This window comes from Cyprinus carpio, chromosome B2 (genome assembly GCF_018340385.1).
Source record: "Cyprinus carpio isolate SPL01 chromosome B2, ASM1834038v1, whole genome shotgun sequence".
NCBI classification, from domain to species: domain Eukaryota; kingdom Metazoa; phylum Chordata; class Actinopteri; order Cypriniformes; family Cyprinidae; genus Cyprinus; species Cyprinus carpio.
The window spans coordinates 15,508,174-15,523,336 of record NC_056598.1 but is presented as its reverse complement, the minus strand read 5'-3'; the positions used below and the strand labels follow the sequence as shown (position 1 = coordinate 15,523,336).

The window sequence follows — 15,163 nt, the reverse complement described above, 5'->3', positions numbered from 1 at the left end:
TTTTTCATATAACCTCATCATGACATCACACCTGTGACCGCCAAAATGTGTTTTATAATTTTGCAGAATTGCTCCAACCAAAAGTCTGCATGACTGCGGCTGCCACCTTGAATCAGCTGGGCTTATTACTGACTCCCTCGCTGGCCTCTCTCCAACTCAAACATCTTAGCAGAGTCTTGTTCTAACAGGAACCAGCTTTGAACATATCTGTTTAATAAACTTCATAGAGTGGCATGTGTGTCTGTGTGCAGATCTTCAGAACAAGCCTCATAAATGTGCATGAATTGACAACATGAACAGCATTTATAGTAATTTACAACTATAGGAGCATAACACTTTTATGTGGGTTAATAGCTATAATTTCCCAACATCATTTTGAGCTTAAGGCACTTACTTGCCCTCATGTCTTTTAAAACCTGTATGACTTTCTTTCTACTCCAAAAGCAATTAATGATAACTGAATACAATCTGCTGTTTTCCATACAATGAAAGTGAAAGTTGACCACTGCTCTGCTGTCATGCAAGATTTTTAATGAGTGTTCATCTTTTAGTGCATGGACTTTATTTATGAGGCTGTTATGGTGCTTTTTTGTCACTTTTGAGCTTGATGGCCCCTGGTCCCCATCCACTTTCATTGTACAGTATGAAGCAGCTTGAACATTCTTCAGAGGTTCTCCTTTTGTGTTCTATGGAAGAAAGAATGTCATATGGGTTTGTAACAACATGAGGGTGAGTATTTGATGGCAAGATTTTCATTTTTTGGATGAACTACTGTTCATTTTAAGAAAATTCCGTTTTTAAGATCTTTGCGTTACATAACTGTCACTGTGGCAAAAACATTTCCTGTTCCAAAACTGGTATCATTTTGAGCTTTAAAAAAGACCCATGGAAAACATTTCCTGCCACCACTTTCTTACTTGTCTGTCAAGCATAACTTGGTATCAGACAAGACATGTCTTCTAGTTGTTTTTGTTTTTCAAGTAGATTGAATGGCAAAAAAAAGTTTTGTGTTTCATATCTTCTTCTAATCAATTGCAGTTGCACATATTAATCCCTGCTTACATACAAAGCATGCTGTACTCTCTTCCACTAAAGCATGTCATAATTTGCATGCATATGTACATGCACATACAATGAAGAACCTAGAGATTTTGGCTTTTTCCCTCATATGCACATATGCTTGGGTGTTTTCTTGTAGTTTGAAGGCTGCAATAAGGCATTTTCCCGTCTGGAGAACCTGAAGATCCACCTGCGCAGCCACACCGGAGAGAAGCCCTACATTTGCCAACATCCCGGTTGTCTCAAGGCCTTCAGCAACTCCAGTGATCGAGCCAAACACCAGCGCACACACCTGGACACGGTATGACCATCCTTATGACTCTATCAGGTGTAAACACAAAAACACATTAAAAATGCACTGCGGAAATTGTACAGTTGGATCCATAAGTCTCAGAAGAAAATCTATATTTATATGCGCACATTTATTTAGTTCACTTTTCTTAATTTTAGGTCAGTAATTAAACAAAGACATTCTAAAAGTTCCTTTAACTAATTTTAAATATGCAAAATATGCATTTTTTACTAGTGGTTCTTGGACCCCATTGTATATATAGCTGTGAATTTACACTTATACCTAGTCTGCGAAAGGTGTACACCATTAATGAAAACAAACAAGCGAGGGAAGCTTACTTGTCACTTTTTCCAGACAAAGTAGTCGTAATAACAGGGTTTTATTTACACTAATTTCAGAGTAAGGAATTATAGTCTGGAACACTGGTGAGATCTCCTTTCACTTTAATGGCTTAAGAAAAAAAGAGAGCCACTTCAGCGACTACCAGCTCTGACTGCACATCTCTCTCCACAGCTCTCCCACTGCGGCTCTCATGCCAGTCTGTAAAGCTGTGTAACAACCAGCCTGCGAGTGATATCTGTTTCCTCAGTACACTTAAGTCAACAGTGCTGATTTATTCAAAGCAGGGTGGTTTCGTTCGCTGCTGTCAGTAAGCTTCTGATGGCAGCCGTCGCACTTCTAATTGGAGACGTTCTAACCGTGCAAATGTCATGATTCGTCATGTAGATGAGTGGAGCACATCTGTGGAAGTGATTGTTCAGAGCTGTTAGAATTATGTCACTGTGTTATTAATGCAGATTTTGGGAATGTTATCCAGCAAAGCATTTACTTTTCCTTCACACCCTCCATCGCACTCTCTAGCACAGCTGAAATGTATGATGTAAGAAGTGCATTTCTAGAGACACGACATTATTGATTAGTCAGTGCTGTTTTAAGAATTTGTGTAGCTGGGGTGACATTTGCGGTTAATTTTTGAAGTGGACAGATGCGGCAGTTTCATAATATTTACTGAATCTTTTTGTGTGTGTATCGCTCTGCACCTGTGTAATATCCTGTGGAGGTTTTGTTTTATGTAGCGGTGTGAAGCATCTGAAAACCTTCTTTCTTTTTTTTTTTTGGAGAAAACTCATGAACCGTTCAATACTTTTGAAAGAGTGTAGAACGAAAGTATTTCTTTCATATATATTTAATACTACATTTGCTGCATAAAGTCAAAAACAAGTGCTACAAATGTTAATATAATAAAGATCATTTTGTTATTTTTTTTTAAACAGTAATATTGTAAAATATTAAAAAAGTTTTTTTTATTTGTTTTCTTATCTGTTTATCTGTTTTAATTCATTACTCCAGTCTTCAGTATCACATAATTCTTCAGAAATCATTCTAATATGCCGATTTGGTGCTCAAGAAACATTTCTTATTATTATCAGTGTTGAAAATGGTTGCACTGTTTAATGTTTTTGTGGAGTCCATGATACATTTTTTAAAAATTATACATTTATTTGAAACAGAAGTCTTTTTTAACATTATAAATGTCTCAATGTCTCAAATGTATCCTTGCTTAATAAAACAAAAAATGCAGCAAAAAATCTTACTGGCCACAAACTTTTGAACAATGGTATATATTTTTTTCTAGTATTTACTTACTTACTTACCTACTTAGTTATTTATTTTTGTTTGTTTAAAGCAGAGAAACCATTTTTTATTATTAATATTTTAATTATTTTCATTTAATCAAAGTCATATGCCGCAACCAAATGCAGAAAAAAAGCATATATACATAAAACGATATATCATAGATGATATAAAATGAAATGATATCATAGAGTGGACCCCTGCGGACCATTATAACTGTATGTCAAGATCAGTAAGTCTCTTAAATATATCAGATAATTTGGCCTCCTTATGACAAGGCAAATTTAGTTCAGATTGTAAAATGTTATTGGGTTTGACCACCCTCAAAAAATTTAATGATATTTATTTATAAATGTATGCAATATATACATTATGTACATTCTTCCTCAGTTCATTGTTCATTACACATTTGAATGACTCATTCACCTTTGTCTCTTCTGCTGTGCCTCTTGCTTCATTATTTTATCTGGCACTTTTTGTAGAAACCGTATGCATGTCAGCTCCCAGGGTGCACCAAACGTTACACCGACCCCAGCTCATTGCGCAAACACGTCAAGGTCCACTCCAGTAAAGCCCTGCAGACACAGGACAAGGTAACAATTTCAAGTGTTTGTTAGTTTTGTATCAAGAGACTCTTACAACAACCAGCCTCATTCAATAACTTAATAACCTAAAACAAAGATACATGCACACGCAACATGCAACTAATTAGATGATCTTAATGACCTGATAAATGAAGTCACATTGTTTAATGCATTAACTTCATCAGTAATTTTCATCCCAGAGATCTTTGATGAAAAGGCCTATTGTTTTATGGGCTGTTCCTGCTTTCCAAACAAAGGAGAATGAAGGAGATCTTTGTGTATTCCCATGGCTTTGGCCTTCTAAGCAAGAACACATGTGTTCCCGTAACACAGTTAATAAGCAGTGCAGCGCTATTCCTCAAGAGGCCAGATGTGACATGCAAATAGCAAACATGCTCAGCAGCTCCACTGAATGCTCAAATGAATCAACAACAGAAAGTTGTTTCAGCCTCAGTAAGATTTTGCCGCTCTCACAGCCAAGCACTACATCCTTGCGGTTCTTTTCTACAAAGGCAAAACTCAGTAAATGCGCCCACATTGGAACTGAGAAAAAGGCTTCACATTTCTTTTAGTTGAATTTCATTGATTTTATATCAGTTTTCACACTCTATTTTCTGGCCAAAATCCATCTGTCACAGATCATAGTCTAAATTACCCCAGATTTTGTTGTCTAGTTTTGTGTTATTGTATGTCTGCTTTATCAGCGTAGGAAATCAGTGCTGTACATTTTATACATATTTTTTCTGTATCTTGACAGGTCCAGCTACACAATAAGGTGGAGCAGGAAGTTGTGGATGTGTGTCTTGGCTTGCAGCATCTCCATGGCTCCGCTCCTTCAGTACAGAGTCCAGACCATAGGCGTCCTGCCTCCCTCAGTGAGATTCATCAGGAGGGTTTTACTGGTAGGTGTATAGCTTATGGTCTATAATGAGTTGGGCTTTTGACTTTGGAAGGCCTGCAAGACATTTTGCCTGCTGTAAAACTGAAGGAAGCAGTGCGTGCCAGATAGAAATGACCAGCATATTGTGTTTTTGATGATGGCCCTGGCATCCTCTTGACAGCTTTTCTCAGAAAGACTCCAGCATCTGGTTGGACATTCATGCTGGACTAAGCTGGTCTTTTCAGCTTGGAAAGTACATATATTTTGCAGAAGGCCCTATGGTTTGTTTGTTGTCTTAATGTGTTTCTGGAAAAATGAAGAAAAGAAAAAAAAAGACTTTGAAAAAGAATTTGCGCCTTTGAATTTTAGACATGTGGCATTTAACACAATTTATTTTTATGGATTATTTTATTGTTTTTGTGTGTGTGTGTGTGTGTGTGTGTGTTCTCTGACACAAATTTTTGGCCAAAATTCTAAGTTTGAGCATTTCTGTGAAACTTATGAAATTTATATTTCTGCGTTTTAGAATTTTCAACATTTTACAATTTTATTTACTTTTTTATTTTTTTATAATTTGAATATTTACAGATAATTTTACCTCTAAAATGAATCAGAACAAAAGACATAATTAAAATTTAAATCCTCCACAAAAAAAATGCATAAAGAAATAAAATATACATTTAATCAAAATACAAAAATCAAATGTATTTGTAATGTAGTTCTAGCTCATCATAAAACTAAACATAATTTTTTTATTCATGATAGTTAAGCTAAAGATAGTGTAATATGTAGTAAAATACAAAAGTTTACAGGTGGGATTCTCTGTTAAGAAATAACCGTAAATCAGCATTAAAATCTAAATTTAATTATGGATTAAAAAACACCTGAAAGTATGTAAGTAATGAGATACACTACTCTTCAAAAGTGTAGAGTCAATAATATTTTGTAATGTTTTTGAAAGAAATCTCATATGCTCATCCAGGCTGCATTTATTTGATCAAAATGCTGTAAAAAATTTAATTATGAAATATTACAATTTAAAAAAGGATTTAAAAATCTTTGTTGAATGTAATTTATTTGAAAAAGAAATCTTCTGTAACATTATAAATGTCTTTACTGGCTTTAGATCATTGTAATGTTTTTTTTTTTTTTTTTTTTTTTTTTGCTGAATACAAGTACTAATTTCTTCTTCTTCAAAAAAAAAAAAAAAAAATTTGACTAACCCCAAAGTTTTAAACTGTAGTGTAAAGGAACCTAATGCTAGTAAAAGATGACATTGTATAACCCTGCACACAAGCAGTCTGTATAATTCTAGCCACTATCCATTTTTAACCAGTGCACAGAAAAAATATTGTTTATATGTGCATGCCATTTAGCATTACAGATGTATCCAGGGGAGAATGTGCTCAGACTGGTGAGCCCCGTCCACTCCCTTCCTCATTTCCCTTTACCCATCATTTACACTACGCACTATTTCTGACATCAGCTGTTCCGACAAGCTCAAAAGAGCAGTGTTTGCGCAGTCACTGGGCACCCACCATGGGCAAGCGGCCACCCCACGCATGTCTCTAACACTCCAGAATCTTTTCCATTCCAGCCGCTTTTCCTTCAGATGCTTGAGACGGAGTCAAGAAGCTGTCAGACAGCGCAGGGCTCCATTAGTCAACACCTGAAGTGAAAATCCATGAGGGCAGTCCGCACAAATTGCCTTAGACTGCTGGCGATTTTTCTGAGAGATGTGGAAGGCAGACAGAAGCCACAGATATTTCAGATGTCTGATTCTGACGAAAAAGAAACAGCTATGTGTTTCAAATGAAGAATAACTATGAGAGATGTTTAACATCAGTGAGCCAAACTGAAAGAATTATTCATTCTGACCTTGATCAATCAGGAAGAATAAGAGAAATCAAACAGATATGTTATGACATTCACTTCTTGTTCGGTTTTAAAATTTAAATGCGCATTAACAGGTTGTAATTCTCTAGTGAACCCAGATTATAAGAATGAGCAAGACTTTACACAGTTTTACAAAACATCATGTGATGTGTGTTTTAAAGTACACAATAAATAATATATGACTGGATATGCTCTCCTGTCTCTTTTTTTCTCTCAGCAAAATGTTGTTGTTCTTTTTTGGAAACATATTGAAGTTTTTGGTACGTTTCATCATCTCCTAAAATCCCTTAGTAGACTGCAACAAATTAAACAATATAGAAATACAAAATTGATAACTTCAATAGATAACTTGATCTTAGATGTACAGTACCATTCAAAAGTTTGAGGTCTGTACATTTTTTAATGTTTTGGAAAGAAGTTTTTTAGTGAGGCTTTATCTGGAAAATGTATCTGATAAAAAAAACAGTAATATTGTGAAATATTATTCCAATTGATGGTTGTGTTTCTATTTTAATATATTTTAAAATGTAATTTATTCTTGTGATGGTAAAGCTAATTCTTCAGCAGCCATTACTCCAGCCTTTGGTAACACTTTACAAGAAATTAGGTACCATTAGTTCATGCATTAACTAACATTAATTAACAATGAGTAATATTTGTTGCAATATTCATTCATCCTTGTTAGTGTTAGTTATAAAAATACAACTGTTCATGTTTGCTTAGGTCCATGTAATAATGTTAACTGATACATTTGGTTTTAATAATGTATTAGTAAATGTTGAAAAATAACATTAAGTAAGATTAACAAATGTTTCCAAAGTATTTTTTCATGTTAACTAATGCATCTAACTTGTGTTAATAAATAGAACCTTAATGTTAAGTGTTACCAACATTTCCTATTGCCATCAATGTTGTTTGAGTTTATATTGAAATCTTATACTTGATTGCAAGAGACTTAATTAAAGTATCCTTTTGCTTTCCATTTAATTGCATTGCTGCCTAGGAGAAGTAACAGTGATGTAATTATAAACAGATCTCTTTTTTCCCTGCGGGTTTACAGCATACCCTGAGGAAGATGAATCCTGTAGCAGAGCCTTATCTCTGGAGCAGCCCAGCAGACACTGCAGCATCAGCCTCCACAACCATCTGCACAACAACAAGCTCAATCAGCCGAGGTGAGGATCAGCAGTCACAATATATGACCAGGAACATCATACTACTGTACAGGGCTTTTCACACTGCACTTAACCCCGAGCAGTGCTGGGTAATTTACTTACAAATGATAACAATTTTATTTTTGCTAATGTTTTAAGACTACTTTTTAGATTACTTTTAGATTACTTTGTTTTTATCTAACTTACCATTCATACATTTCATAATTATTTGTTTCATACATATTGTTTTTTCCCCAAAATTAAGAAGATGACAAATCCATATTGAGAATATAGTCAAAGTTAAATGGTATGACAGAGAGTAGGATTTTTAAAAAGGAAACTTTAAAAGAGAAAAATTAATAATAAGGGATGATCAATGAATTCTAAATAATTTACTGCCATTGTGTGAATAATATGTAATCATGTTATCCATAAAAATGTAACTGTAATCTGATTATGAGCATTTTAAAATGTAATATAATCAATTTACAAGTACTTAATTTTTTTAATCTGATTATGAATCCAGATGACATGTAATCAGTTACTACCCAGCACTGATTATTATATACCAGCATTATTGTCATTCCAAACCCAGCTTTTAACCCCAGGTAAACAGACGTCATTTAGATTTAGGCTTTAAAGGGTTAGTTCACCCAAAAATGAAAATTAGACTGTGAAAAATGAATTTTACTCACCCTCGAGTCATCCTAGGTGTATATGACTTTCTTCTTTTAGCCGAATCCAGTTGGAGTTATATTAAAAATTGTCCTGGCTATTCCAAGCTCTTATCATTGCAGTCAGTGGGTGTTGCAGTTGAACAGTCCACAAGTGGTCAAATGAAGTGCGCGCATTCATAATAAACGTGCCTCACACTGCTCCAGGGGGTGAATAAAGGCCTCCTGTTGTGAATCCATGCATTTTTGTAAGAAAAATATCCATATATCAAACGTAATAAACACTTTTCTCTCACTTCTGTTATCTGTCATACACAGAAGCTGGAGTGAGACTGTTTCATTCCGGCCTTTATAATCTGAAAGGTCAAATTCAGGAAAAACTAGTTAGCTTGTTAAGATTAATTGTTAACCCCAAGGATAGTATGAAACATGAAGCAAGGATTCATATACAGATCAGAATGATTTTTAATGTTTTTTTTTTTACAGGAGTTTCTTATGCTAATCAAGGCTGCATTTATTTGATCAAAAATACAGAAAAATGTAATATTGTGAAATATTATTTCAATGTAAAATAACGTTTTTCTATTTTAATATACATTAAAATCTAATTTATTCCTGTAATGCAAATCTAAATTTTCAGCATCATTACTCCAGTCTTTAGTGTCACATGATCCTTCAGAAGTCATTCTAATATGCAGATTTATTATCAGTGCTGTTGTGTTAACTGTTGTGCTGCTTAATATATATATATATATATATATATATATATATATATATATATATATATATATATATATATATATATATATATATATATATATATTATATATATATGAACCTGTAATACTTTTTTTCAGGATTCTTTGATGAATAAAAAGTGCATTTATTTAAAAAATAATTTTTTCCTAACAATATACACTACAGTTCAAAAGTTTGGGGTCAGTACAATTTTTTATTCTTTCTTTCTTTTTTTTTTCTTTTTTTTTGAAAGAAACTAAAACTTTTATTCAGCAAGGATGTTAAATTGTTAAGAAGTTTTTATTCAGCAAGGATGTTAAATTGTTAAGAAGTTATAGCAAATATTTATATTGTTAAAAAAGATTAATATTTTAAATAAATGCAGTTCTTTTAATTCATCAAAGAATCCTGGAAAACTTATTGCAGTTTCCAAAAAAATATTTGCCAGCACAATTGTGGCAAATATTGATAATTCTAATAATAAATCAGCATATTAGATGATTTCGTAAGGATCATGTGACACTTTAATGGAGTAATGGCTGATGGAAATTCATCTTTGCATCACAGACATAAATTATATTTTAAAGGATATTAAAATAGAAACCATTATTTTATATTGTAATAACATTTTGCAAGATTATTTTCTTCCTGTATTTTTGATCAAATAAATGCAGCCTTGATGAGCATAAGAGACTTCTTTAAAAAAACATTACAAGTCTTACTGATCCCAAACTTTTGACCGAAAGTGTAAACTGTACAGTAAATTCCAACTGCTTTTGTGAGAAAAGTGTGCCCAACTATTTTTAAAGGGATAGTTCACCCAAAAAAAAAGAAAATTCTGTCATTAATTACTTACCTTCATGTCATTCCAAACCCGTAAGACCTTCGTTCATCTTTGGAAGACAAATTAAGATATTTTTGATGAAATCCGCGAGCTTTCTGACCCTCCATAGACAGCAATGCAACTGAAATGTTCCCAGACCCAGTAAGGATAGTAAGGATTTTGGTAAAATAGTCCATGTGACATCAGTGGTTCAACCGCAATTTTATGAAGCTACGAGAATACTTTTTGTGCACAAAGAAAACAAAAATAACTACATTATTCAACAATTCTTCTCCTTTGCATCACTGTAGGGGACCGTTACAGAGAGTACCACGATGCATGAGCATGCATTCATCTGCATGTAAACAAGGCACGATGCATGTTCTACGTCGGCAGCATCACACGCATGCATTGTTTACATGCAGAAGTATTCCTGATAATGGCGGAAGACGTGATTTTAAGTGTTTTTTTTTTTTTTCTTTGCGCACAAAAAGTGCTCTCGCAGCTTCATAAAATTCTGATTGAACTGCTGATGTCACATGGACTATTTTAACAATGTCCTTGCTATGTTTCTGGGCCTGGGAACATTTCAGTTCCATTGCTGTCTATGCAGGACCAGAAAGCTCTTAGATTTCCTAAAAATATCCAACATTGTGTTCCAAAGATGAACAAAGTTCTTATGGGTTTGGAACGACACGAGGGTGAGTAATTAATGATAGAACTTTCATTTTTGGGTGAACTATCTCTTTAAGTGCACTGTTTTGTATTGGGATGGTAGTGAACTTTAGTTTCAAATGTCAGCTTTTTTTTTTCATATTGATCAGATATAGAACGTCGAATATACATTTTAGCAAACATACAGCATGGAAACATCTAGTTTGCTTCTTTGATACATATGGGAGCAATTTTATGTGAGTCTAATTGGCTATTTGTCACTGACTGAAGGACTCCATCTGCGGTGCATATATGTGCGTCAACCACAGCAGTTAGCAACATGTGCTTGTGATGTGAAACATGAAAACAGCACAGCCGATGCGATGGGAGCAAATCGTCCCTTCCCTGAGAACGAAGACATTATGAAGTGTGGCGACACGTGTTTCTTCAGTAGAAAAATATTATTATTATGCATTCGCATGGGTCTTTTTACAGCACACAGTTAACCCATGACCCGTTCTCTAAGTGTTACTGTTGCGCTGTCACGCAAATATGTGCTGATTGAGTAGGGATTTGATCTGATCTAGATGTCTTGCATTAAGATGTTTGTTCAATCTTTTACCATATGGACAAATCAGGGATCATAGGGAATTTTTTTTTTTTCTTTTTTTTGCAGTTGTGGTCACTGTTGTGGTCATTAAAATTCAGTTCTTACTATAGGAATGGCTGTAATGATTCTTCTCAATATTTCACTTTTTTTATTGCTGTTGTTAAAGAAGTGTATTGTTATGCTGTCACTCACCACAAACAGGCAATGTTTGTTTCCGAACGTTTGCTTATCCAGATGCGTCCGGAAAAGAGAAACACGCCATGACTCGCTTTTGTGTAAACAACAATTACTCTTGAGGTGATGTGACAAAAAAAAAACAGTGCAGCAAGCTCTGTGGCTGTAAACAGGAAATGTGTTTTTATCAAATAACAAAACATATCACCAGAACCTACTTAACACTTCACGCACACTCTCGGTTGCCAGCTATCCTGCGCTTGACTGTGTTACAGAAACACTGAAGGCTTAGGTTTGTGGTCCCACAACAGAAAGCTAGATTTTTCCCCAAATGGGTTTTAAATGATATTATACATTTTATAACTAAATTGTCTTTCCTAACTCCTGCCATCAGAATCTGATCCCTTTGCAAAATTTATTTCATTTGGCAGAAAGTGAGCATTTAGGAGACTTTGCTTACTGAGTATTGTTGTTATTTCAAATCCCTGTTATGAAATGTGAGATTTTGAGTGATGTGCGGTTCATTTTTGTGTAAATGTGCGTGAATGCTGATGGGCTTTCTTTTAAAGCAGTTATCAGATGTTATCATTTGATCTTTTATCAGTTATTAGCCATTAGATTTTCTTGACAAAAGAATCATTCTGTTTGATATATGCTTACATTACAATGTATGAGACATGCCTGATTTTGTCATTTATATGCATGCAGTTTTATCATACTAAATAGGACTTTTTGTACTTTTAAAAAGTCAAATATCACATCACCACTTTAAATGAATTATTGAAAACCAAAAAAATACACTACCGTGCATAAGCTTGGGTTCAGCAAGATTTTAAATAAAGAAAGAACATTTACAATGTAACAAAAGATTTCTATTTCAAATAAATGTATACTATTTAAAAAAAAATGTATCACAGTTTCTGCAGATATATTAAGCAGCACAGCTGTTTTCAACATTGATTAATAATAAGAAATGTTAAGACATCAGAGTAATGGCTGTTGAAAATCCAGCTTTGCCATCACAGGAATGAATTAGTTTAAAATACTGTATATTCAAATAGAAAACAGTAGTAATTTTTCACAATATTACTGTTTTTACTGTATTTTTCATCAAATAATATATAAAGCTTCTATATGAAGTGTAAAAATCTTCTTTCAAGAAGTAACCCTATATTTGACCTTTTTTAATATTAACTCTTAATGTTTATAAATGTAAAAATGCTTATGGACCATTAAATCTTAAATGTAACCCAAAATCTTGTTTTTCATAAATCTAAAAATGCTAATTGAAAAGTATTAAATCTACAGTAAATCTAAAAATGATTATTGGTAAGTTGGCGATGTATTATTCCTGCCCAGTTCACTTAAACATTTGTGTACCCGCTGTTTTTAAATACTGTAAGTTTCATGACTTGATGCATTAAAGTGATTTTGGAGCTCCTTTAGTAGTCGAAGCAATGTTTGCTACTAGTAATAACTTTTCGTTCACCTGTGAGTTTAAAAGGAAGACTGTTGGATCCATAAAATCTTTTCCAAGATGAAAGTTCCTGCCCTGTAAAGTTGAGTCATTTCATTCACTTATTTAATGAGCTCCTCAAACATGACAGGATACCTTACTAAAACATCTTTAAGCAGGTCTTTCACTGCAGTGTGCTAGCCGAAAATAACACTCTGTCAACCAAGAGGAAGATCAGTATGATGGGTAAATTGGGATTTTTAAACGCTGCATGAAAGATTCCTCTCATTCCAGCCTAAGGGTGCGTACGGGCAGCTGGCTGCGATTAGTGTGTATAGAGAGGCTCGCTGTAAAAATATGAAGAGTGGAGCTGTTTTCTGAGTTTTGTGCTGACAGCCGCTCTATTGGGACACAGCCCTCTGCTCCACACACATGGCAGCGCTGCGGGGCTCCCACACACACACAAACACACACTACACTTATCTGCCTCACTTATGCTGTGAAGCCCTGTGATAGGACACAGCACTACCAGGCACAAGGTGGATTTTGTTTTCTTTTCTCCAGTTTTAAAAAATGTTTTGCTAATATCATTTATAATATGGGTCAGTTGGAGTTACATTCAAAACAAAGTAAAATGTATTTTCAAAAACATCCCATCCCATCCCAAATTCTGAGTATAAAGAAAACCAAATGTGTTTTCCCTGAAGAAAACATTATCTTGGACTCCTGGTCCTGTACACATCTACAAAACAATGTCCAAATCATCAAATGAATAAGAGCAGTAAAATAAATTAGATAGATAAAAATGAAATGTAATAAAATGTAATAAAATCAACTAAAACAAAAAATTACAAGATTACAAAATAACAGTATTAACAATAACAGAAAGAAAATAACATAATGAAATGTAACGAAAGAAAAAAGATTACAAAATATAAACATTAATGTAAACAAAATTGCATTATAATGTAATGAAATATAATGAAACAAAAAATGTATAATAATAATAACTTAATAATTATTACACATATGGACAAACCCATAAAATACCTAAAAAAATACCTTCAACAAATGGAAATATTGAAACTCCTGAAATATGTCAATTTTACATAAAAACACTGAATAAAAAATTATATTATGGTTCTATAAATGTTGAACAAAGTGGACATGGAAAATTATATTTTTGGAGTACCACAACTCATCAGCAGTATCATGTCATTTATATTATCAATGTTGTGCATATATTGTATGTTGAATGTGTAATTAAATGTTGTAGCTGTTCCATATTTTCATATTTCTAAGTTTTCTTAGGTTTCCTTTCTTTTCTCCGAGATGATTAATAAACACTCTTTTAAAGCATGAACGAATGAAGGAATGCTTTTCTCGATTTACTCATATCTCTTGTTCACACTGTAGTAGGGTATCTACACCATAGCACAATATTTTAATGTCCTAATTTTAAAGACAACTATTTTTCTCTGATTGTCTAATAATGACTGGTTACGTTTCACTGGGATGTAGCTCTGTTTAAGCAGATGTGAGTTATATTGACAAAAGCATCTCCAATGCTGATGAATAACAAAAAAGGGCCTCTCTGTGAGGGACCACATCATTTAAATGAACACTGTGCTCCACATAAAGTGTGTCATGATGCTTCATTGCTGGCTAGTCATAGCCTATGCTGGGCTCTCAAGAGGAATGAGTTACCAGCGGTAACATTCTTTCATTGCTTACTGATCTCTACATACTGTAGTTGGAGTAATATATTAGTCATGACCACAACTTTTAGGTACGGTTTATATGTGAACGGTTTGTTTTTGTGTTGTGTGAGGGTTTTACATAATCATTTTAGCAGTTCTTGAATTTGACATGCACTAGAATGAATAGAATAGTATAGAATAGAATGTAGTAAAAATGAAAATAAATAGAAAATACATTTTAAAATATATATTCTTGATATGATATATTTGATCTATAAATATGGGTGTGATTTAATTCTCTAAATAAATAAAAATAAATAAATGATTGTGAAGACAGACAGACAGATAGATAGATAGATAGATAGATAGATAGATAGATAGATAGATAGATAGATAGATAGATAGATAGATAGATAGATTGTTGTAGAGCATTAAAGGCCATTAAATAAATCATTTAAGGGAAGTTTAGTGCATGATTATGGACATGAATGCATGAATTTAAAAGCAACTGCTGGGTTATTTCAGACTTTCTCCACTGGTTTGTGGAATCAACCTGGTCAGTGGTACCAATGAGGTCCAGTCTGTCTCTGACAAACACAGCTCCTTCCCAAACCCACATCAAAAACTCAACCAGATGTTTCATGAAGTACCAATAAATCACCACGGTAAGAAAGCTATTCTGTGTTACCTTCATTAATGTAAAAAAAAAAAAAAAAAAAAAAAAAACTGGTGCAAGGCATTCTTCACTCTGCTGCTTTATACTCCCAATATTTCCGCAAACTGACAACTTGTTGGCACTAATGCTGGAATATGCATTAACTTTACAAAACACAG

At 33.6% G+C, this 15,163-nt stretch overlaps 1 protein-coding gene across 1 annotated transcript in view; it reads left to right on the top strand.

Moving 5' to 3' along the window:
* Positions 1-15,163, top strand: part of LOC109106361 (zinc finger protein GLIS1) — a 30,919-nt gene that overhangs the window by 14,477 nt on the left and 1,279 nt on the right. Inside the window, exons 4-8 of the mRNA XM_042718299.1 lie at positions 1,199-1,360; positions 3,469-3,579; positions 4,328-4,472; positions 7,407-7,521; positions 14,855-14,994. Of these exons, the coding sequence (XP_042574233.1) occupies positions 1,199-1,360; positions 3,469-3,579; positions 4,328-4,472; positions 7,407-7,521; positions 14,855-14,994 (673 nt within the window). The remainder of the gene's footprint in view (positions 1-1,198; positions 1,361-3,468; positions 3,580-4,327; positions 4,473-7,406; positions 7,522-14,854; positions 14,995-15,163) is intronic.